The sequence below is a fragment of the Benincasa hispida genome, chromosome 12, assembly GCF_009727055.1.
Source record: "Benincasa hispida cultivar B227 chromosome 12, ASM972705v1, whole genome shotgun sequence".
In the NCBI taxonomy this organism is placed as follows: domain Eukaryota; kingdom Viridiplantae; phylum Streptophyta; class Magnoliopsida; order Cucurbitales; family Cucurbitaceae; genus Benincasa; species Benincasa hispida.
Window position 1 is genome coordinate 18,477,623 of NC_052360.1, and position 24,211 is coordinate 18,501,833.

The window sequence follows — 24,211 nt, forward strand, 5'->3', positions numbered from 1 at the left end:
CTCACGAAGTATTTGTTGCTTATCGCTTAGTAAATTGAGAGACTATACGATAGCTCGAATTTACTACACGATCGCTTACACGCACGCACCATTTTCTAAACGATCGCCTACATTTCTCTAAATGACCGTCTAGCGCTGAGCATTTACTAAACGGTTGTATAAACGATCGCTGCCTATTTACTACACGGTCATGTACTACATCAAACAATCAAACATTTTGTCTATACGATAGACTCAACATTCTCCCACTTGCTTGATCGTTCTATACGATCTTTCTCTCCTTATACCCTCTACCAAATCCGAACAGAGCCCACTCTTTGGATTCTCACACCGAGAATACCGAGGGTTCCAAGTGGTGGTGTCATCCCCATCTTCCTTTCTGTTCCTGTGGAGACTGTTCGTGGTAGACGACCGGTGGTGTTGCTGAATGATAGCTTGACGTTCCAGCCAGAGCGGAGCACCCGTTCCTTGGAGAGAGCGAGATTTGTCGAGGAGAAAAGTTCTGCAATTGGTAAGTTTCCTTGTTCTCTTGGTTATTTATTTTTAAGCATGCCGCTAATTTTACAGTTTGATGCATATCTGTATGTTTGAATGTAAATTTGGTAATTCTATCAGAATATCTTTGGAAAGATCTGCTTCCGCTTAGAGATACTCTTGTATAAGAGTTCCTTTAGTAAGGAGATAGCTATGCACGAGTACGAGGTTGCAAATTGAAATTTTTTATCCAAAATTGATGAACGAAAATCTCAAAGAACAAGGGTTAAATTCCAAATGCAACAGCAAGGCTGAAAGACGACGGAAACGCAGATGGAGAAGCAACCAGAAGAATGATGCGAGAATATGTGAAGTGAGACTAAGGAAAATTGCAAGAAGAGGGAAAAAATCGATATATGAGTTTTTACAAAATATTTTCAATAGTTTAGAAGGTATTATAGTAAACATACATTTTTTTTTTTTTTTTAATTCGAGAATTACATAGGTGGTACATACAATCAAAAGTTGTCCATTATTATTGAGCGCCAATGGTTCAACAGGTTCATAAACACAATCAAAGGTGGTCTATTTACGATTACATGTCAATCACTTTAAAATCTAGTCCAATTACAATTGCATCCAAATACCAAATGGTGAAGTAAATAAGACTTGAATCTTAAACAATTTAAAATTTCTATCAAATAGATCTTTCGATGTTCAATAAGTTGCTAAACTTTTAATTTCACATTTAACAAGTCATTAAATGTTGAAAATGTTGAGTGAATTTATACACTTTAAAGGATTTAAATTTTAATTGTGTGTTTAATAGATTCTCAACATATATAGTTTAAAAAAAATCCTAACATATATTTAAAAATTCATTTTAAATGATGAGTCCATGAGTTTTCAAAGATTTAGGATTGGGAAAAACTTTAAGGGATCGTTTAATTTAAAGTTTTATAGATGTCTGAAAATAAATGATACCTGGGAATATGTTACTTAAGAATAAGATAACTGAGAATCAAAGATGACTGTGTTTGATTGTGCATGAAAAATGTTATCAGAATTTTATGAACAAAAATTATGTTTGTATTAAATTTATGAAATTAAGCATGAAAATCTTACATAATTTTAATATATTAATTAATTAAACCATAAATATCATTCAATGTATTAGTAAAAATTAATTAATTAAGAATCAATAATATTATAATTATAAATATTTAAAAATCGAGTAATTTATAATTAAAATTAACCAATAAATATATTTAAATAACGTCATATTCATTATAATCTAATACTTAATCATTTTTATAATTAGTTAAATTCAACATTAGTAATTTCAAATTTCATTAAATAGTATAATAAAATATATTTTAATAAACAATATATTGTATAAAAAGTGAAAAATAAGATAAAAATATGATATATTAATAAAGAAGACTAAAAAAAATTTAAGAAATATGATATGTTAATAATTAATGAGGTAATATAAATTGATCACAATAAATAATTAATTGATTATAAATAATCAGTAACAATTATATGTTCATAAAGAAGAATCAAATTAAAATTAATCTCAATATATAATTGATGGATAATTAAAATAATAAAGTAATACATTATTATTATTGAAAAATATATTTTTGTACTAATTAAATTTAACTAATCTTAATTTACTAATTAAATATGTTTAAGATACTATTAACTAATTAATTAATAATTTATGTAAAAAAGTAGTTGCATTCCTTTAATAAATTTTTATTATAAAAGTGAATTAAGTAAATATTTAATANAAACTAATATTAATTAATTAATTATATTTCAAATAAAATTATATATAAAATGGAAAATAGATAGAGTAGAAAAAAAGAGAAAAACCACAATTTTGAAAGGAATAGAAAATCCTTCTTTCCGACAAATGAAGATGTCTCTAGGTAAATGGTTGAGAATTGTTACATGGGATTTAAATGTCTGTGTCAATTATCAGGTAGAAAATCCTTTAACCAACTATCTCGAAAGGAATTTGTCTCATTTGATATATTTATCTTCATTTAGTTCTAACGTGGCTAATTTAATCTACTCCTAGAAATCAATTTAATTGAGTTAAACAAAAAAAAATTCCAAACCAATTTAAATATCAAATCAACCTTGAAATTGGAAATGTTGAAACAATTTAAGAAGAAAAAACAAGAAACAAGAAATGACTCTTCTTTTTTTGGTTTCCATCCCTAATTTTATATTAACCTCAATTTCTTTTATCAATGTCCTTTAATTTCTTCGTATTATTTATTAATTTAATTGAAGGATTTTTCTAATTACATTTACATATGTGCAACCATAATGTTAACACTATCAAATCTCAGAAAAAGATAAGAAGAAATTAAGTTCTCAAACATTTTCCAAGCAACAATAATCTTCTAATTAAATTTCCCATCTTTCTGTATCATTTAATTAGAGTAATTAGATGAGTCTGAACTGAAGTGCTGGAATATTTTATCAGTCAGTTTCTCCTATGCCCACCAACTGTTTGTTAAAATCCCCCAACTCAAAATCCTCATCTCCAAGCTCCTTGTAGTAATCCAGCAACCGATTCAAGCTATCTTCTGAAGAATATAATCCAAAATCGCTGTAGATTTCACTTCCCCATGTTGGGAAATTCGACCATGAATCATCTTGAAGAGCTTCCATCCAAATTTGGCTTGTTAATGGCTGTTCTTTCTCAGTGCTATTAGCTTCTGATAATGGAGTTATGGCTGCTGAGGAATCTGTAGAGCTTCCTTGGCTGCAGCTCTCTGTTTGTTGCTTCTGTAAAGGTTGGTGTGTAACTGGATCTATTCCCATCTTTATCAGCTTCTTTTTTATGTGGGTGTTCCAGTGATTCTTTATTTCATTGTCCGTTCTTCCTGGTAATCTCGACGCAATCTTTGACCACCTAAAACGACGAGAACATCCTTTAGAGACGAAACAAAGAAGGAAGGAAATGATGAACATACAGGAATTCCTCAAGGTTTTCAAGCAAAGAAGGAAGAAGAAAGACAGATGCCTTCGTGAAAGATTATACTAAAATGTTGAAAATGATCTCGATCAGAAAGAAAAAATGAAAGAATAAAAGAACATAAAAAAAGAATAAGCCCATGATGAAAAAAAAAAAAGCCTCAAAAGAAAGGAAGTTTAGCTAAGTATAATGTTCCCTAGGCATTAGTTATGAAAAGTCTTCAAAATTGAGGTCTTAAAAAAAAACATGAAATCTTACCAGGGACCAAACCACGATAGGATGCAGTTTTACATCTCTAAACACTTTGTTGTTCCTCTCTCCCATCTTCTTCGAAGATCCCACAAAAAAGCAATACACACCCCAAGAAACCACAAAGAAACTTTTTCCCCTTCGATTAAACCTTTGAGAAAAATTTTGTAATGAGAATTACCTGTTGCCGAGGTGAGCATGGAGGTCAATGACAAGTTGTTCTTCAGCTTCATCGAGGAGGCCACGCTTCAAGTCGGGACGGAGATAGTTAGTCCATCGAAGACGACAGCTCTTGCCGCAACGGCGGAGGCCGGCGAGCTTGGGGACAGCCCTCCAACAGCAATGGCCATAGGTGAGGATGAAAGTGACAAGCTTCTTGTCTTCTTCAGCAGTCCATGGGCCTTTCTTGACACCAAGTTTATCACAACAAGGCTGCCTTCCCATCACTACAAAAACTCCAAAAGTAGAGAGCTTTAATTAAGCTTAAGTTGAAAACTCAATATTCAAGTTCAAAGTGTGATCCCAAAAAGCCCCCACTTCACCCACCTTTTTATACCTCTAAGTGGCGTTTTACTTTTCTCATATACCCCTTCTCTTTGTGGCATGTGCTATACATGTGAGAAAGACAGAGAAAAAAAACACAAAAAATTTCAATTTCCCTTTCTTCTTTAACAAAAGGTAAAAATTTATTAGTTGAGAAAATGAAGGTTAATGGTAACTTAAAATTCAAAAAGTTAATTTTCTTTTTGTTGGTTACATGAAGAGAACTTTTACCTACTAAAAGAGTTTGGTTAATTTAATTTGAGTCTTATTTTAAAATATTTCTGAGCCAGTATTCCAAGTGAAAAGAAATTTATCTCTAATTCTAATTGAGCTTCATTATTATTATTATTATTATTATTATTATTATTATTATTATTATTATTATTATTATTATTATTATTATTANTCTCTAATTCTAATTGAGCTTCATTATTATTATTATTATTATTATTATTATTATTATTATTATTATTATTATTATTATTATTATTATTATATGTAGGTTGAGGAGAATCAAACTTCTAATCTTAAGGCTAATAGTAATAAGTTTTTATTAGTTTAGCTATATTCTTTATGACGACATAATCATTATTCAAATATAGAGACAAAAGAGATAAAAAGTAAAGTCTAAAGTTTCTACGAAGTGTTTATATAGAGGTTTTATATTATTTACTTATGTTATAGTAAAGTATAAATGTATAAATCTCATTTTAGCATTCTTTAAATTTAATCCATATTTGTTTGGTCTAATAAAGATATATAAATCACATTAAAGTGAATAAAACAAATTTGATTCACTAAATTAATTAATGTAAGGGAGGTTTGTGTAGTTTTGTAGTTGGAAAGAGAAACTTACAGAAAATGTGGTTAGTTTCAAAAGAATATGGTAAACTTTGTCCCATTCAAATAAATCAAGCTCAAACCCTAACTAATTTTGGTTACACATTTAATAAAAACCTTTATCCCATTTTATTTTCTCTGTAGTTTTGTAAATTAAAAATAAAATTATATGTTTTAAATAAAAGAAAAATATTGAATCTCATCTTCAGAAAATATATTTATGATGAATATATAAATAAAACTTAATCTTAAAATAAAGAATATAGAATTAAAAAAAGAGTATAGAAATTATTAATTTGAAGGGGAAAAAAGAAGTCACAAAATAGCCATGCAATAAGGTCACGCAAAGCCTACCCTCTAAGAGCTCGCTCTCATGTTCATTGAAAGACTATGATTCATTTCTTTCCCCCTTTCTCCCGGTGGTATGTCTAATCTCTCTTTTACCTTTTCTACACCCTTATATATAGAGGTGTTCTCCGAAAACCCAATGAACCGAAAACATTCGATTAATCCAACCTAGTTTTACTCATTTGATTTGAGTTGGATTCAAATAATTAAATATTTTATGAATTGGGTTGGTTTACGGGCTTACCTAAAATATCGATAACCAACCCCAACGTATTATTAATTTTTAAAAAATATGTATTTTTAACTTATGATGCAGTTATATACATACTTTTATTTTTATTTTTATTTTATTATTTTTTGAATAATTTATAGGAAATTATTTTTAATCACAAAATTGCTGAAAATATTTACAAATAATAACAAAATATCATAGTCTATTGGTGATAAACTGCGATAGACTACTATCTATGTCTTTTAACTTATGATGCAATTATATACATAATTTTATTTTTATTTTATTTTATTATTTTTTGAATAATTTATAGAAAATTATTTTTAATCACAAAACTGCTGAAAATATTTACAAATAATAGCAAAATATCATAGTCTATTTGTGATAAACTGCGATAGACTACTATCTGTGTCTATCATGACACAGATAGACACAGATAGTAGCCTATCGTTGTCTATGATAGACACAAGCCTATCGCAGACTATCGTAATTTTACTATATTTGTAAATATTTTGTTTCATTTTCCTATATTGAAAAAAGCCCTAATTTATATTCTTTAAAAACTCCTAAAAATACATTTTAGCACTTTAAAAGAAAATTTTCATAATATAAATTAAAACTAAATTGTTAATCTTAATTCAATATTTGAAAATAATTAAATAATATTTTTACATATTAATATTTTATTGATTTTTAGAAAAAAAAATTTAAACAAAGGAGCCGAGTATCCAACCCAACCCAATCCAAATGTTTCATGGTTGAGTTGGATTGAGTTCATTATTTAATAATGGTTATTCGGGCTAAAGAAAATTACAAATCCAAATAATTAAATTGAATCTAAAAAGTGATTCAACCCAATCTATGAACACCCTTACCCCTATAGCTTAAAATTAAGGGCTAGTTGCATAAATAGAACTTAAGCCCAAAATAATAGAATATGTAGTACAAGAATAAAATAAATGCATATATAGATAAAAAAAAATGGTAAAAGACTAAAATACCCATGCCTAGCCACCATTTTTTTCGCTTCTTCCTGGTTTTCTCAAATTAAAAGCTATCACTGATAGTAGCTATCAGTGATAACTACTGATAGCTGCTATTAGCTGCTATTACTGATAGCAGATATCAGTGATGACCATTGATAGGTTCTATCAGCTGCTATGTTGATAACTTCTATCAATTGCTATCGATGATAATTGCTATCAACGATAGCTTTCAATTTTAGAAAAATTAATACAATCTTGAAATATTAACTTTTAATTTGCTATCAATTATTATTAGCTATCATTGATTCAGTTTCATAAATTGGAATCAACGTTGAAATATTACTACTTAAGGTTATCAGTGGCTAACAATGATAGATTTAAAAATAGTGATCAACTTTGAAAGAAAACCAACAACTTTAATTATCATAGTAGTTATCAGTAATAATCTTTTATTATGGCTATCACTGATAGCAACTATCAGTCATTATCACTGATAGACTTTCATCAATTAGAATCAACCTTGAAATATTAACACTTAAGGCTATTAATAATAGATTTCTATAGCTGGTTATCACCTTTGAAAGAAACTCGATATATAGATATCACTTAAGTTTTATCACCGATATCACTGACATCACTCATATTGTGATTATCAGTAATAGCTTCTTTCACTGATAACATCACTAATAAGATGCTATCAACTATCTCATTGATATCATGCTATCAGTGATAGTATCACTGATAACGTGCTATCAGTGATAGCTTCTATCACCGATAACGTGTTATCGGATAACTTCTATCATCGATAACATGCTATTAGTATTAGCTCCTATCATTGGTAACATGCTATTAGTAGTAGCTTCTATCAATCATAACCACTGAATATCTTTTTGCCTCTTTCTTGTCCTTCCCAAATATTTATAAGTCTCTTTTCTTTTCGATGATAGCTTCTATCACCGATAAACATATTATTAGTGATAACTTCTAGGCATTCCACTTACATTTTAGTTCGAGATTCAACTTTATTAATTAAATTTACTAAGTTGGCTATCAATGATAGATTTCTACAAGTGGCTATTAACTACGGAAATATAATCAAAGATTAAGCTATCAATGATAGAAAATATTAGTGGCTATCATTGATAGATTTTCATTTGCTATTTATATTTATTATTTGTTATAATAATCAAACTTGATGTTTGGCTTGTTGGTGTTAAGTCACTTATGAATTGAATACTTTCAAGTCATGCGTATGGAAATCAACCTCACAATTCTTGTGAATAAAAGGGGAAGAAGAAAAAATTCAAATAAAGGAAAGAAAAATTTTAAAAATAAAAGAAAAAGGAAAGAAGCAAAAATCGGATAAAGGGAAAAATAAAATAAAAAAAATGGAGAAGAAGCAAAAACTAAGAAAGAAAATAAAATGAAAAAATGAAAATAGGGAGGGAAGAAGCAAAAATCAAAGAACAGAAATAAAATAAAAAGACTAAAAAAAGTTGTACAACAAAATAAGACAAGGAGGGTGAAATTGGAAATTAAAAAAAAATTCAAAGATTGACTAGTCAACTCATCCATATTTGTAAATATTTTAAAAATGTAATATATTTTTAGATTTTTTCTCTTATTCTACTATGCATTACAAATATCCTAAAATTAAGGGACGGCTGCAAATATAGACATTAGACCCAAAGTATTAATAGATATAACATAATGTGAAAAAATGCAAATATGGCTAAATTTACATAGTTTATTGATAGATCATATTATTGGTAGGAGTTTATCCGTGATAGACCATATCACTAGTAAGAGTCTATGAACGATAGAAATCGATCCCTAATAGACTTATCTATATTTGTAATTTTTTTAAATGATGTTATACACTTGATTATTATTCCTAAAAATGCTACCAATTGTTATTACTCTAAAATTAAACTTTTGAATTTTTGAATTTTGACATATATTGATTGAATCTAAATTTCTATTATATCTAAAATTATTTAACGTGGACCTAATATTAATGATAGGAAACTTTTAACTTATTTAGAAAAGCGTGAAGTGCTTATTTTTTCAAAAAAAATAAAAATTATGATTTTTTAATTAGATTTATAGTTTTGTTTTTAATAAATGTTCCATTGACATATTTCTAACTACATTTCTAGAAAATTGAAATCTTTATAGTTCAATCTATGTTGGTTAAAATTAGATTTTTAATTTTGTTAAAAATGCTAGCATTTTTAATAAATGCTATATCGTTGAAATCTTTATAGTTCAATCTATGTGTTCAGTTCTTCTGGAAAGTGACTTTGACCATATAGAGTCTCCTTCCGTATAGGGGGCTCTCATAGTGCTTAGTGTAGTAAGGGCCTTCTGCTTTTTTTTTTCATTGCCACTATCTGCTTTATAGTCTAATCTGGAGAATATGAACTCATCACATTCTTCTTTTTGGTATGTTGTTATGAGCTGCTCTGGTGCTCAATCTTGGGTCTTAGGTGTGGGTGGGATCATGATAAAGAAGGTTCGGTGGTTGTATAATTCCCAAGCGGAAAGTCGTCTACTTGCAAAGTCGATGGGGTTCCGCGCTTCGCAAAGTGTTTAATGATGCGTCTGTAATAGCCTACACATAGGTCCCAAAAAAGAACGCGCTACGCCCGGCCCCCTTTTCAGTAGATGAGATTAGGATGAAAGGGCTTGCTTTCATTAACATTTAGTGAAGGGCGAATGAGGGGCGAAGCGGCTCGACCGATAGGGAGAGGGGCGTGTGCAATAGTTTTCTTTCTTTCTCCCGCTCGATCGCTTCAATGCCTATAATTTGAGAGATAACTCGAAAGCCTTCTCCCGAATTCGAATTATAGAATGTGACACAAATAATGATTCTCTTCGCCGAGATGTCAGTAGGTTATAGGCAGCTGTAAGGTTTTTTATATTCGGTGGAAGGCAAAACTCTGCCCCAACCAAGTGAAACTAAGGGTCTAAAAGAGTGAACGATCTGATCTATGGGGTGTTAACTCTCGGAAGACGGCTAAGAATGTCCCTTAAAAGGAGCGGACCGATGGGGTCTTTTCAAGCACGAATAGAACGATCTAAAGGGGGTGTGCAACCGTCAAAGATGGCTATATCTCTTTTCTGAATGTGGTATCGAGGTTCGGTTCATTTGGAAAAGAGGTCGGGAGACCGTGCGAATGGTTGAATTCATGACTTCGCTTCGATCTCTTCGACTGAACCTGAAGGAGACTTCGATCATTCCACTTTAGCTGAAGAAGGAATGAATCATGTCACTTGGAATTCCGGAGAGTGAATCTTCTCTTTTAGATCCTGGCCTTGGTAGAACTTGTCTTTGATTGGGATTTCGATTGAAAAGATGTTAGGCCCGTTCCTCATGTGCCTAAGAAGCCGAGGAAATCTCGATTGAAGCCAATTCGACGTTCGGTTCGTTTTTCCTACTCAATCTTTTTTATAGAAAGAGCACTCGGGAGCATAAGCAAGTTCAGTGGTTTCAACCTCTGTAATCGATGGGAACCTCGAAGCTGTCTGAGGCAGGAGCAACCTCATATTAGGCACTGCCGCAGCATCAACAGGTAGTTGGAAGGTGCACGATAGCGAAGATCAATCCATCTCAATCTACAAAAAAAAACATTGCCTTGGGCATGCAACCCAAAAATCTCGAAAGACAGCTCGCTTGAAGAAAACTCTTTTACAGCCTGGTACAAGCCAAGCCCCTTCGATTCAGCAACAAGAGTCGGTTATAGAATAGTCTTTTGGTCAGCTTTCCCGTTCTTGAAGACTTTCTGGCAGGGTAGGCTTTATAGCGGACCTGCCTTGCTGACAGGGAGGATATGAAATATCTCGTTGCGCTTGCCTTCACTTAGAAAGTCTATGCCTTTTGAAAACCCTATTAATTAATAAATAATTAAGTTAAGGCATGCTCTCGAAAAAGATACCTTCTATTTTCTTGTCTCTTGCGATTAACCTATTCCAGAGCAGTATGGTGATTAGCCTATCTCGCACTACTCGAAGTCTTCGTAAACTCATTGTCCATAGTGGAGGTTCCTATGAGGAGATCCTTGTGCCAGTGAAGATTGCTTCCAGTGATCGGGAAATCCAAAATTAAAAAACCATTGATTTATTTCCAACACTCCGGATAGGCGGAAGGATCTACTTCCTTTCAATCCACATCGGCAAATTGAGGCTTTCTCTACTGGGAGTCATCAAAGGAGGAATGGGCATACGCTGGTTCGATAAGCCAAGGAAAAACAACCACCGCTTGGTTTTGACACTCAAGCGACCCGCCCTGCCAAACATAGATGCAAAGGTTAGATTTCACCACCTCTATCGACCCAACTAGTCCTATTTTCTTTTTCAAATCCAACCTGGAAACCGTATCTCCCCCATAAAACCCTCGATCTCCAAGCCCCTTGTATAGGTTGGGCAAGCTTGGATGCGCCTACTCCCAACAAGTTGCTGATCGGGATCGTGGAACTATCGCTCGAGAAGTAAGTAAGCTAGTCCTTGTTTGGTCATAAGGATAATGGTTCTTATTAGGTCAGGGGCGGCCAGCCCGGGGGTTACCCGCTATTGGTAATGGTATAACCAGAAGCCAAACCCCGAAAGGTTACGTGTTAGGTAGCGCAACACATCTGTTTCGGGTACAGAGGTGACGAGGCGTGCTAACCCGGCCACCCAACCCAGCTGGTCAGGGGCAGGCTGGCCGGGGCGGGCCGGCCATAGGTTCGAATCCTGCCACCTTTCTTGTGGATCATCCTGTGGTTACCGGATGATGGGAATAACAAAGCAGAAATTTGGAAATGAGCACGAAATGTCAATATATGAATTGTTTCATTATTCGTTATTTCCCGGTCTTTTCGTTGCATTCACTTACAACAAGAAACAACCACCAGCGTTTGGTGCAGCACCTGCATTTTGATGTATTCTTCTTTCTTTCTTTGGTCTTTTGTTCCGTCATATTCCTAATAACTTATCCAATTACAACGTATTAACCGCGAATGCAACTTTCTTTTATCAAATCTCAGGGACATGGTCTAATCATGAGGGTAGTATTTTATCATGGTGTTGGATCTCAAGTTTTTATGGATTCCTTCTTTGTTACCGGGGTCAACCCCAAAGCCATAATGTCTCAAAACGAGGAGGCCATAGAGAAACTCTTTTTTATTCCTTTCTTTCGAACTTCGTGAAGAACCCCATTCGAGATCTCCCTCGTTACGAACAAAAAAGTGGGGCTGCGCCCCAGTTGTACACTCCCTTCGTCCTATGAACCCTTGTTGATTCTGAACTTTGTTCGCAAAGGAACCGAACTTTTGACGTGCCAACCCTTTTTTATGTGCCGTTTTACCCAAAAATGAGCTTTGCTCCTCTGGGCTCCCGGCGCTCCCGTGGTTCGCGAGAAGGAAAAAGGACTCATCCTTTGTTGCATTTGGCACGAGATGATAAAGAGAGAGCTTCGTCTATCCATGAACAACAGATTGATGGAACTTTTGGCATTGCTTTGTTTTTCTCTCCTTTCCTATCAGCGAGTTCCGATCCTTTTGTTCGAAATTTCTTCGTTCGTACCGAACCGCTTATAGAATCAAATCCTATTCCACAAGATCTATATCAGCTATACATCCTCCTTGCATTTATGCCGGAGACGTCGCCAGTGCTATAGGTTTTGGCTTATGTAGATCCAAAATGATGAATGGGATTGTGGCACTTCACTCGCCGCCAATGCGGAAGGATGCCGCCGAAAAGAATGGAACGCTGCTTCGCTCTGCTGGATGCGTTGGATCCCGTATAACAAGCGAGCTTTTTAGCGTCAAATTCAAACATGTGGGTGCAAAATACTATCCTGCTCTATTGTTCCGTAGCAATAGAAGCCTGCTTATGCTGCTTCGGTGGTGATTTTTCGCCTTCTCTTCGCTCTAGACGGGAGGGCTAGTGGACACGGGGAGGGAGCAGGCAAAGCGTATCGTTCGTAATGGAAAGAAAGAGACCGCTACTTCGCTTCTTTGTTGGACCACCAGCGCGAACATAGTAGTCTCTGACCAGGACCAGGAACCAATTCGAATTTGGATCTTGATATGTCGGTGCTTTTTAACCGTAGGCATCTTACTAGGAAGTTGGTGGCTCATCTGCAATTAGGTCGGAGGTGGCTGGTGGTGTTTGGGATCCCGTAGAAAATGCTTCTTTTATGCCGCGGGTATTAGCCACAGCTCGTATTCATTCAGTTATTTTACCCCTTCTTCATTCTTAGACCTTGTTTCTGAATATTGTGACTTTTCCATGCTGTGTCTCAGGAACCTTTTCAATACGGTCCGGATTGCTAGCTCCCGTTCATAGTTTTGCTACAGATGATACACGAGGAATCTTTTTATGGCGGTTCTTCCTTCTAATGACCGGCATATCAATGATTCTTTTCTCCCAGATGAAGCAGCAGGCATCGGTCCGTAGAACCTATAAAAAAGAGATGGTTGTGGCGCGAAGTACTCTTGTGCACCTACGTCACTCGGCTCGCGCGCAACCCCGCCCCGTTATGTTATGGAAGAATTGAACTTATTGCAGGGCTGGTTATTTAGAGCCAGCAATTGGCTGCCGAATTTCGTCCTGCAACTAGAAGAAGATCACTTTGGGGGTCACAGTGGCATGGCTGAATGTAGAGCAGTCCGCCCCTACAGCGTTTGATGAGTCGATTCTTTTTTTCTTCGGAAGATGGTCAAGGTAGCTTGCTTCCAAGCCACTGCACTAGATGTGCATGTAGTTGTAGTAATCGGCTCAAAATGCCTCTGTTCTATACTAAAAATACTACTTTGGATGAATGGGGTCTTTGCTCTGCAAAATAAGGCAGACGAGTATACCATTGAAGATTTTGATGGTTTTCTCGGTTTCGAATAGTATATGAGCGGAGCCAGAGCGACTAGAGTTTACTTCAGGAATAGAGGTTTTTGATGTAGTTGCGCACGTTTTTGCTTTTTTCATCGAGATTGGGTCTCAGCGTCAGTACAAGATCGAAAAGAATGCATAGCATTATGAGATGCCCAAGATAAAAGGAACGAAGGGAAGAATCTACAAGGAATCCATAACATCAAATCGTGAATCAAAAAGCGTGACGAGAATTCTCAACCCGAGATGTTAGAAGGTGCAAAATCAATGGGTGTCGAAGCTGCTACAATTTCTTCAGCAAGAGCTATTGTCGGTATTGGAAACGTGTTCAGTTCTTTGATCCATTCCATGGCAGTTCGAGTCAAGTGCCAGTTACAGAACTAATTGTTGGCAAGTGACTTTGACCAAATAGACATAGCCATAGCCATGAGGCACTCTCGGACCTTTTGAATCTTATAAAACCTTTTTCTGGGTTTTGAATTGACACAAAAACAAAACAAATTTTTTGTAGAACCTAATGTATTCACATATCTCCATTAGAAGTTCCTAAATGGAACTACTTTGTCTTACATAGAACATATTTTTTTATTTTTATATAAAATACATTCTCTAATGTACCTCTATATCGTTTACCCCTACAAAATACTAAAAAAAATTTGAACGATCTTAGATTAGAAGGGATATAATGAAATTCCTTGATTGGTTCTTCACTGAGAAATTATCCCTTTTCTTTGATTAACAAAGAATTATAACAAATATCAAAATATCAAAATTTCTAACTAATACTAGCTAAATATAATAGCTATATATTTATACAAAACATTCATATTTGAAAATATTTATCAAAAGAAAAGTTTCATAATAGCATAGCAGTTAATAATTAAAATAAAAAAAATAAACAGAGTTTTCTTATTTGAAACGCCTTTGTTGATCTTCAACCAATTTTGGGCTTCAAATTAATACCGGGAGTAAGTGCTATAGCTTGTTTCCAATACTCAACGGCTAATTGAACCAAGCCTCCGCAATTTCAGAATTCCTGTCGAATGGCCTGTTCTCCCCGGTCGGAATAGGCAGTAAATTCCTTCTCTTAGAACCGTACTTGAGAGTTTCCTACCTCATACGGCTCAACATCATCAATTCTTTTGCATAAATCCACAATCTAATTGAATGAAATTTTTCATAGATCTAGCCCATTTTTTTTTCTCAGTTAAGCAAAAGAGGTTAATTATATAAGTTTCAAACTTCAATTTTGCTGAATAATTAAAAATAGTTTTATCTTTTCTCCCACCTTAAGAAGAATAAAGCAAGGCATTCCACTATCGTTACAATTTTCTGAAAGATAACTATCTCGGTTTCATCTAGAATTTTATATAGAATCCTTGAAAAAAACTTTCCTTCATAAGAAAGAAAAGACTTACTGTCTTTGGGATCTGATGCTACACCGCTGCTCAATATCTTAGGGGATCCACCCTATTAATAAGTGGATTCCTTCATTTTGATCTTATATCATGATATAAGTAAGCAGTTTTTATTGTATCGGCCAAAAACCTGACTAATTGATCTTTACGGTGCTTCTTCTATCAATTAGATCCTTTATCCATAGAATAAAGTATCTAGGCATACCTATTTCTTCATATTTCTACTTCTATGAAGTTTCTTTCTTTGCTACAGGTGATACAAATCGTTAGTTTGAACAATACATATGTAGAAAGCCTATTTTTTTTAGTATATATTAGCGAATTTGCTCTTTTCTTTTCTTTCTATAGTGGAGATAATCGCATGTAATGACAAATCACAGCCATATTATTAAAAGCTTGTGGTAAGAACGGGTTTCGTTCTAGTGCCCAAAAATAATATTCCAAAGCTTTTGTATGATCTCCGTTCCTTGTGTGGATAAGACCTATGTTATAGAGTATATAACTTCGATCATAGGGATCGATTTCTAGTCGCATAGCTTCATAATAATTCTGTAGAGCTTCCGCATAATTTCCTTCGGATTGAGCCGACATCAGTTACGGTCGTTCGTTATTCCATTCAAAGAATCTCCGTTCCAGAACCGTACGTGAGATTTTCATCTCATACGGCTCTCCCTTTCTGTGATGTGCATAATGAGATGAGAATAATACATGAAATCAAAAAAGATTTAAATACTCTCATTATGAACTCATGGGACTAGCGTTTTTACAAAAAATCTCTAGCCAACCTTCCTGTAAAAGATCTTTTCTTAACATCAAGCATGGTGTTACTAGATAAAAAAAAAATGATAACTCTAACAATTTCTTTGTCCTCAACGCCTCTAAATTTCCAGGAATTAGTCACTTCAACAGTCTTCGATGGTTATACAGGTATCCAAAATACAAACGAGATGGATGTTTGTTGTCCCAACCATTTTTCTAAGTTCCGATCCCGATAAGGAAAAGGGATAATTTATAACAAAGTTTTCGTGTTGTTGATTCCTAGGTGTAGTGCTTCTTCCCCTCTGCTACCTATTTTTACTAGTGAATATTTTTACTAGTGGAGTATGGTTGACTTAATCCATAGGTTACACCTTTCGCTTAATACTAGAATCGACAATTAAAGCATCTGAGTTTACATTAATCGGGGATACACGACAGAAGGAATATTTTGATTTTCAAATTGCACCTCCAAGAAGCGTAGATTTATTTCAATTATTGTTTTCTTTCTATCCCGAATATTGTGTCTTTCTACTAAGACGGAGAGCAGTAAAGAAAATTGAAAAAAAAAAAATCAAATCGCACCATCTCTGTAATAGGTGAATGCCTCTTTTTCCCCGGAAGTTGTCGGAATTATTCGTAATAAGATATTGGCTACAATTGAAAATGTCTTATCGATAAAATTTCCATTTATTCCACCAGATCTAGGCATCGGTAACAATCCCATTCTATAATTTCTTTTAATTACCTCTCGTGAGAAAATGATCCCACAAACAAAGGAATTGCATAGTACGAAATAACATAAAATAAAAACGGATTCATTAAAATAAAAAATCCCACTCGATATTCAAATTGTTTCTTTTTGAGTTCACAGGAATCAATAAAACAGAAGAAATATTTCAATNATCCGTCATTAGGAGTAAGGCGTATTTTCAAAATACCTATATCTACACCTGTGGCAATAGGTGCGTGATCTGGTAATACCCCAATTTGGCCACTATTCGTAACTAAAATGATTTCTTTCACTTCTGAATCCCAACTAATTCGATTCAGAGTCAGGACACTAAGATTTAAGGTCATTTCTTTAATTTGCTCTCCATTTCTAAGTTCGTAGCCTTCGTAGTAGCTTCATCGATGTTACCTACAAAATAAAAGGCTTGTTCGAGAAGACCATCTAATTCTTTGTAAAGGATTAATTTAAACCCTCTAATTGTTTGTGCTAGGCCAACGTATTTCCCAGGGGAGCCAATAAATACTTCTGCTACGAAAAAAAGGTTGTAATAAGAAATGCTCAATTTTTCGTGCTCGTGCTACGGTTAAGCGATCCTCTTCGGATAATTCGTCCAACCCAAGGATAGCTATAATGTTCTGCAGTTCTTTGTAATGTTGTAAGGTTTGTTTAACTCTTTGTGCAGTTTCATAATGTTCTTCACCAAAGATTCGAGGTTGTAGCATAGTTGAGGTTGAATCTAAAGGATCTACTGCTGGATAGATACCTTTGGCAGCTAATCCTCTTGATAGTACGGTAGTAGCATCCAAATGTGCAAATATGGTGACAGGAGCAGGATCGATCAAATCGTCCGTAGGTACATAAACAGCTTGAATAGAAATTATGGACCCTTCCTTGGTAAAAGTAATTCTTTCTTGTAAGGAACCCATTTCGGTACTAAGAGTCGGTTGATAACCCACAGCCGAAGGCATTCTACCCAGTAACGCGGATACTTCGAATCCCGCTTGAACGAAATGGAAGATATTGTCGATAAATAGAAGCACGTCTTGTTCATTAACATCTCGGAAATATTCCGCCATAGTTAGGGCAGTTAAACCAACTCTCATACGAGCTCCCGGCGGTTCATTCATCTGACCGTAGACTAGAGCCACTTTTGATTCTGCAATATTTTCTTCATTAATTACTGCGGATTCTTTCATTTCCATGCAAAGATCATTTCCTTCACGAGTAAATTCACCTACTCCTCCAAATACGGATACACCTCCATGAGCTTTGGCAATGTTGTTGATCAATTCCATAACGAGTACTGTTTTACCCACTCTAGCCCCAACGAATAGTCCTATTTTTCCTCCATGTCGATAAGGGGCTAAAAGATCCACTACTTTAAATCCTGTTTCAAAAATAGATAATTTTGTATCTAACTGTATAAAAGCAGGGGCGGATCTATGAATAGGAGATGTTGTGCTAGTATCTACAGGACCCAAATTATCAATAGGCTCTCCAAGCACGTTGAAAATTCGGCCGAGAGTCGCTCCGCCGACTGGAACACTTAGAAGAGCTCTCATGTCAATCACTTCCATTCCTCTCATTAGACCATTTGTAGCACTCATAGCTACATCTCTAACTCGATTATTTCCTAATAATTGTTGTACTTCACAAGTCACATTAATTTCTTGACCGGCAGTATCTTGACCTTTAACTATCAAAGCGTTGTAAATATTACTGTACTGAAACTTCCAAAGTCTTATCCAAGCCCTGAAATTTCGTGGATCTTCAAAAAGAAGACTTTGGAATACCTTTTTCTGATTTACAATTGACATGACCAAAGTCATCTATTAAAATAAGGATAATGTGTCGGAAATGGCCGGGATAGCTCAGTTGGTAGAGCAGAGGAACTGAAAATCCTCGTGTCACATAGTCAAATCTGGTTCTTGGCACATCATGATGTCGGGAAATCTACCTTTAACTAAAAACTAAACTATATTATTTTGACTCTATTTAATAGATGAGTAAAATAGACAAGTAAAGATAAAGAGGATATTTATATAATATGTAAAGGATATATATAGATATGTAAAAGAAAAGAATTTTATTTTGTTTCCTTTCTTTTTTATTTGTTCATACTCTGTCTCCTCGCGTTCAATTAATACTTTATACATATTTGAAAGGTTCAATTAGTTCTTATAAGACCAAAAGTCTAGTCTCGGGGAGTTGAAAGGCGGGAATGGCCAAGATTCATCTCAGATACAGTACAAATAGAATCCGATTCTCTTTTCATAATTATATTTCTTCATTTCCCCCTATGTGACTTTTTAAAACAACATCTAAGTCATATGCGTGATACATAGTTCATAATGCAGAACGCATTTAGTTCATCCTATTAGCTCGGCTCATCCAAAATAAGTATGTTAAAAATTTGATAATCTCACCAAATCTCTAATTGTTTTTTTTTTATATTTCAAATCAATAATAATAAGATGAATGAGACTTCAATTACTATGCTATATCTAGAATAGAACGTACAAATGTATTTGAATATCTTGAGTTGTCGAAGTGAAGATTAGTTTCGTATTATTTAATGAGCATCTTGTATTTCATAAAAATGGGGGCAATATAATCCTTACGTAAGGGCCATCCTACCAACTTTCAGGCATTAAAATACGCTTTAGACGTGGATGATTATCATAAAGAAATTCCCAACATATCATAAGATTCCCTTTCGGAAAATCCGCACTTTTCCAACACAGAAAACAGACGGAATTCTAGGATTTATCCTTGCGGCAAATACTTTTATGCATACCTCTTCCGGTTGATCATACCATACTCGATTCTCGTAAGATGATACACACTAGCTACAAGTCCGCCTGGTGCTACATCATAAGCAACATTGGGAACGTAGATAATTGTAACCATATACATATAAAATGACTGCAATGGAATGCCATTCCTCGGGCTTTATTTGTAAAGTCTCTATTCCTTGGTAATCGAAACCCAAAGATCTATGAACCAGTCCATGTTTGACTAGCCAAGAAGACAAATGACCCTGCATCTTTTTTATCTCCCCCCCCCATTTTTTGATTTTTATTGTATAAGTTTTCCCATTTACAATGAAAAATTTATGAAGATTCACTCGTTTTTGTTATTCTGTACAAAGTATACTGCCTAATTTACTAATTCGTAGGAAGAGACTGCACTTTTGTTATTGAAAAAAGTTTCAGGAGGGATGATCTCTGAAGTAGATGATGGTTGATAGAGTAATCCTTGATCGTAATTTCCAGTATGAGTATTGGGCCAACATGAATTTGTGGTTGGTCGTAAAACACCGATTCTCCTCTTGAGACTTAATTCGATCTTCATAGATTTCTCGAGATATTTTCTTACGAAGTTTTGTTATAGCATCTATAACAGCCTCGGTTTAGGTGGACAACCCGGCAAATACACATCGACAGGAATTAACTTATCGACTCCCGAACAGTACTGTAAGAATCGGTACTGAACATCCCTCCTGTAATTGTACATGCTCCATAGCAATAACATATTTTGGTTCAGGCATTCTCATATAATCTTACTAAAGAAGGACATTTTCATTGTTACCTGCCGCTGTTAAAATTAAGTCTGCCTGTCTAGGACTAGATCTTGGTACCAGTCCATAACGATCAAAGTCGAATCGTGAACCTATTAATGAAGCGAATTCAATGAAGCAACAACTGGTACCATAGAGAAGGGCCATAAACTGGAGAGTCTTGACCAATTTGAAAGATCATTTGATGTAGTTGAAATAACTGAAGTTTGGGTTGTTCGATCAAGTAAGGGAAACTCGATGGAATTCATAACTGTCTCAATGTTTTTTTTAATTGTCTGAATATTCAAAACTAAGACCATTCCAATGCTCCTTTTCGCCATGCATAAACTAAACCGACAATTAGGATAAGCACGAAAATTATAGCTTCTATAAAAGACGGATACCCCTAATACATCAAAACTCATTGCCCATGGATAAAGAAAAACCGTTTCAACATCAAAAACAACAAAAACTAGAGCAACATATAAATAACGGATTCTAAATTGTACCCAAGCATCGCCCATGGGTTCTATTCCCGATTCATAACTCGAAAGTTTCTCTGGCTCTTTTGCTAAGAGGGGCTAAAACTCCAGAAATTAGAAATGCCAAAATAGGAATAACACTTGATATTATTAGAAATACCCAGAAAATATCATATTCGTAAAGCAGAAACATAAACGTACTCTATCAATGTGGAAAATATACCGGATTAGTCGATTCGAATTGAACTGAATTGTTGTTTTGAGGATTACTTAAATAAAACAACAATTCATTTTTTTTGACCGAATCACCTCCTTTCGTTTGTTTGCTTCGGTACATGTCTCGTTTGAAGATTCATCCACTAGAATCCTATTTATATAATATCTATTATATCCATAATAATATATATTATATTAAATATTATATTTTATATAGAGAGGATACATATAGTAGGAACTTCTATTTAGGAACTTTTAGTGATTGAATAAGGAAAGAGAAGACGACTACTTTAGTTTTGTACTTTACTAGATAAGGTATACCAAGAAAAAGCCTATTTGAGAATGTTTACAATGAAAGTTACCAAAGATCTTCGTTTCTCAAACTCTAGCTTGTTCACAAATCAAATACAGTAAGTCGTTCCTAGATCCATGTGATTTACTAGTGATCATTCGATTTGCATTGGGTTATGGTGGAGTTTTTAACCGGTTTCATGTCATGATTTTGACTCCAAAAATTTACTAGAATTGGGTAGGTATCCCAAAGAGAAGAAGTATTCCTAATTTCTTGATTTTGTATGGGAAAATAGGAAAATTTTCATATGTAATTTCATCTACAAAGATAAGACATTAATGATGAACCAAATCAAAGTGTCCAGTTACAAACAATACAAACAATAATGAGGAAAGGAAAACGATTCTATTTTTGAATTATTAATAATATAGGGCTATAGGACTCGAACCGTAGACCTTCTCGGTAAAACAGATCAAACTTATTATTATCAAAAATGATTTGAACTGTTTCAAAGACCAACATGCATTTTTTTGCATTGGGCTTTTCATTAACTGCTATAAATATAAGTAAGTTAGTCTACCATATTTTTTTCTTGACAGAAAGAAAGGGAGATGGTTCATTGTGCTCTGATTCATTCTTTTGATTCGAATCTCGGAGCACTACCAAAGTGTTTCAAAGAAGGGTTATCCTGACGTAGGTATGCTTCTGACCTAGATCAACTTAAGTTAAATGGAATCTCTATCGTCCTGCTTCTGCTTAAAGAATAAAATATGAAACTTCATACACCTTAAAGTTGTTCATAAGATAGGACGAAGATAATTTTTTTTGAGGTCCTGATACTCATTATGCCTAGCATTGAATAGACTGGGTATTCACCTTATCAATATCTCAAATCAATGATGGATTTTTTTTAGTGCCTAAATGGGGCACTCGATTCGGACCGAACTTTTTGTCAGGCTACTGTTCTCTTGTTTTGTTCCCTAAAAGTAATAGAGTAAGACATCGATTTCTCAATAAGATCAACTTTTTTGATTACATGATGTACTTCTCTGAAAAACATTGGCGCGCGTGTAAACGAGGTGCTCTACCAACTGAGCTATAGCCCTTGTGCTTGTGATACATATCTTATCATGTAGATAATTTCTTTGTCAAGATGAATTTCTATGATCTATTTTGTTGATTTGTTTCATTGGTATTGCTTATCAATAATATTCGATTTATAATCTATCGATGTGATGTGATAGGGCCCATTTGTTTTTTCTTTGTGATGATAAATGACCTACTTAACTCAGTGGTTAGAGTATCGCTTTCATACGGCGGGAGTCATTGGTTCAAATCCAATAGTAGGTAGAACTTATTAGATACCACAGAAGCAATGGTATCTAATAAGTTTTTCTACTCAACTTTGTTCTAGTGATTTTCTATCTTTTCCATCCCACTCTATATTTATCTATATTTATTTCATTTTTGAATTGTATTCTTTTTTCCATGAAAATTTCATTTCACTTGATTATTTAGACGCATTAACTAGGTACGCATTGATAGCCTCTACTCGTGTCCTAGCTCGTCTGAGAGCTAAATTTGCCTCGATTGTTTGTCTCTTGCCCTGAGCTTCCCTCAAGTTAGCTTCCGCTATTTCAAGAGTTTGCTGAGCTTCTTGTGGATCAATGTCACTAGCCTTCTCCGCATCATTTACTAAATAAGTGACCTCATTATTGCCTATTCTAGCAAAACCACCCATCAGAGCCATCGTTAACCATTCCTCAATATAATGGGTTATAGAATAATTGGTTAATGGCTATTCTATTAATATCATAATTCTATACTATATTAAATAATTTATCGAATAATAAAGTTATTTTTAGTTATGTTATAAAGGATCTACCCTAAGGGTAGGGTAAGAATAAAAAAAAAAAAAAAAAATTAAAAGGTGCAATCCAAACCAACTAAATGCAATTGAGATGATAATGAAGTATTTCTCTGTTTTCATTCTGAAAGTGGAAGCTAAGACGAAAAAAAGAATTGACCGTTTAAGTATTCAAAATTTTACTAAGAAAAAAATGGAAAGAAGGGAAAATATATATGTCTATATATCTATCTATATTGAATTATATTGAATTGCAGATACAGAAATGATAGAATCATTTTGGATCGGACCAAATACGGGTCTCCGATAGAGAGAGATGAAAGAAGATACACAAGAAATCCAATAGGAGGAAACACTTTTCAATAGAGGAATCGGTATTCTAATGACTTCAGTGGTTCCAGTATAATACAAATGAAAGAAAATGGGGAAGGACATCATAATGCAATACTAATCTTAAAAGAGGGGGATATGGCAAATTTGGTAGACGCTACAGACTTAATTAGATTGAGCCTTGGTATGGAAACCTACTAAGGGATAACTTTCAAATTCAGAGAAACCCTGGAATGAAAAATGGGCAATCCTGAGCCAAATCCTTTTTCCGAAAACAAAAAAAAGGGTAGGTGCAAAGACTCAATGGAAGCTGTTCTAACAAATAGAGTTGACTACGTTACGATAGTAAGGGAATGAATCCTTCCATCGAAACTTCAGAAAAGATGAAAGATAAACGTATTACGTACTGAAATACTATATTGATTAATGACAACTTGAATCTCTCTTTTTTGATATTTATATATAAATATAAAAAATGATGTATCAAAATGAATGAATTGTTATGAATCAATTCCAATATCTTCAAGTTGAAAAAAGAATCAAATATTCATTAATCAAATCATTTACTCCATCATACATAGTCTGATAGATCTTTTGAAGCACTGATTAATCAGATGCGAATAGAATAAAGATAGAGTCCCATTCTACATGTCAATACCGACAAAAATGAAATTTATAGTAAGAGCAAAATCCGTCGACTTTAAAAATCGTGAGGGTTCAAGTCCCTCTATCCCCAAAACCCTAAAAAGGCCTGTTGGCCTCTTTAATTTAATTATTTATCCTTTCATTAGCAATTCACAATTCGTTATGTTAATCATTCATTCGACTCTTTCACAAGCATATTTGAGCGGAAATTTGATTTCTTATCACAAGGCTTGTGGTATGTATTCTATATGATACAGGTACAAACGAACATCCTTGCGCAAGTAATCTCCCTTGTGAAATTTGAATGATTAACAATACTGTCTACTGTAGCTGAACTTCCAAGTCTTTCCAGCGCTTGAAATTTGCGTGAATC

At 34.1% G+C, this 24,211-nt stretch overlaps 2 protein-coding genes, 1 non-coding gene and 3 pseudogenes across 3 annotated transcripts; 1 reads left to right on the forward strand and 5 right to left on the reverse strand.

Annotated features, from left to right (window-relative positions):
* Positions 1-2,775: 2,775 nt before the first annotated feature.
* LOC120068096 (MYB-like transcription factor ODO1) lies at positions 2,776-4,230 on the reverse strand. The gene is made up of 2 exons (XM_039019791.1): positions 3,903-4,230; positions 2,776-3,409 (listed from the first exon to the last, which is right to left on the reverse strand). Exons 1-2 carry the CDS (start codon positions 4,163-4,165, stop codon positions 2,974-2,976), a joined length of 699 nt encoding a protein of 232 aa, XP_038875719.1. The 5' UTR covers positions 4,166-4,230; the 3' UTR covers positions 2,776-2,973.
* Positions 4,231-12,080: 7,850 nt separating this feature from the next.
* On the reverse strand, positions 12,081-12,739 carry LOC120068139 (annotated as a pseudogene).
* Positions 12,740-15,350: 2,611 nt separating this feature from the next.
* LOC120067425 lies at positions 15,351-16,426 on the reverse strand. Its single transcript, XM_039018992.1, is given in 3 exon segments — positions 15,351-15,965; positions 15,968-16,019; positions 16,322-16,426. Coding segments are annotated over 3 exon segments (267 nt in total). The 3' UTR covers positions 15,351-15,855.
* A 32-nt stretch (positions 16,427-16,458) lies between these two features.
* Positions 16,459-19,357, reverse strand: LOC120067426 (annotated as a pseudogene).
* Positions 19,358-19,606: 249 nt separating this feature from the next.
* LOC120067170 lies at positions 19,607-20,989 on the reverse strand (annotated as a pseudogene).
* Positions 20,990-22,273: 1,284 nt separating this feature from the next.
* Positions 22,274-22,346, forward strand: TRNAM-CAU. Its single transcript has one exon. It is a non-coding gene; the product is annotated as a tRNA-Met (tRNA).
* The last annotated feature ends 1,865 nt before the right edge of the window (positions 22,347-24,211 follow it).

Bases quoted from the DNA above. Each gene is read 5' to 3' on its own strand.
- LOC120068096 (XM_039019791.1), bottom strand. From the start codon at position 4,165: ATGGGAAGGCAGCCTTGTTGTGATAAACTTGGTGTCAAGAAAGGCCCA. The intron at 3,410-3,902 runs GTAATTCTCATT...TCGTCGTTTTAG, and splicing joins CATGCTCACCTCGGCAACAG to GTGGTCAAAGATTGCGTCGA.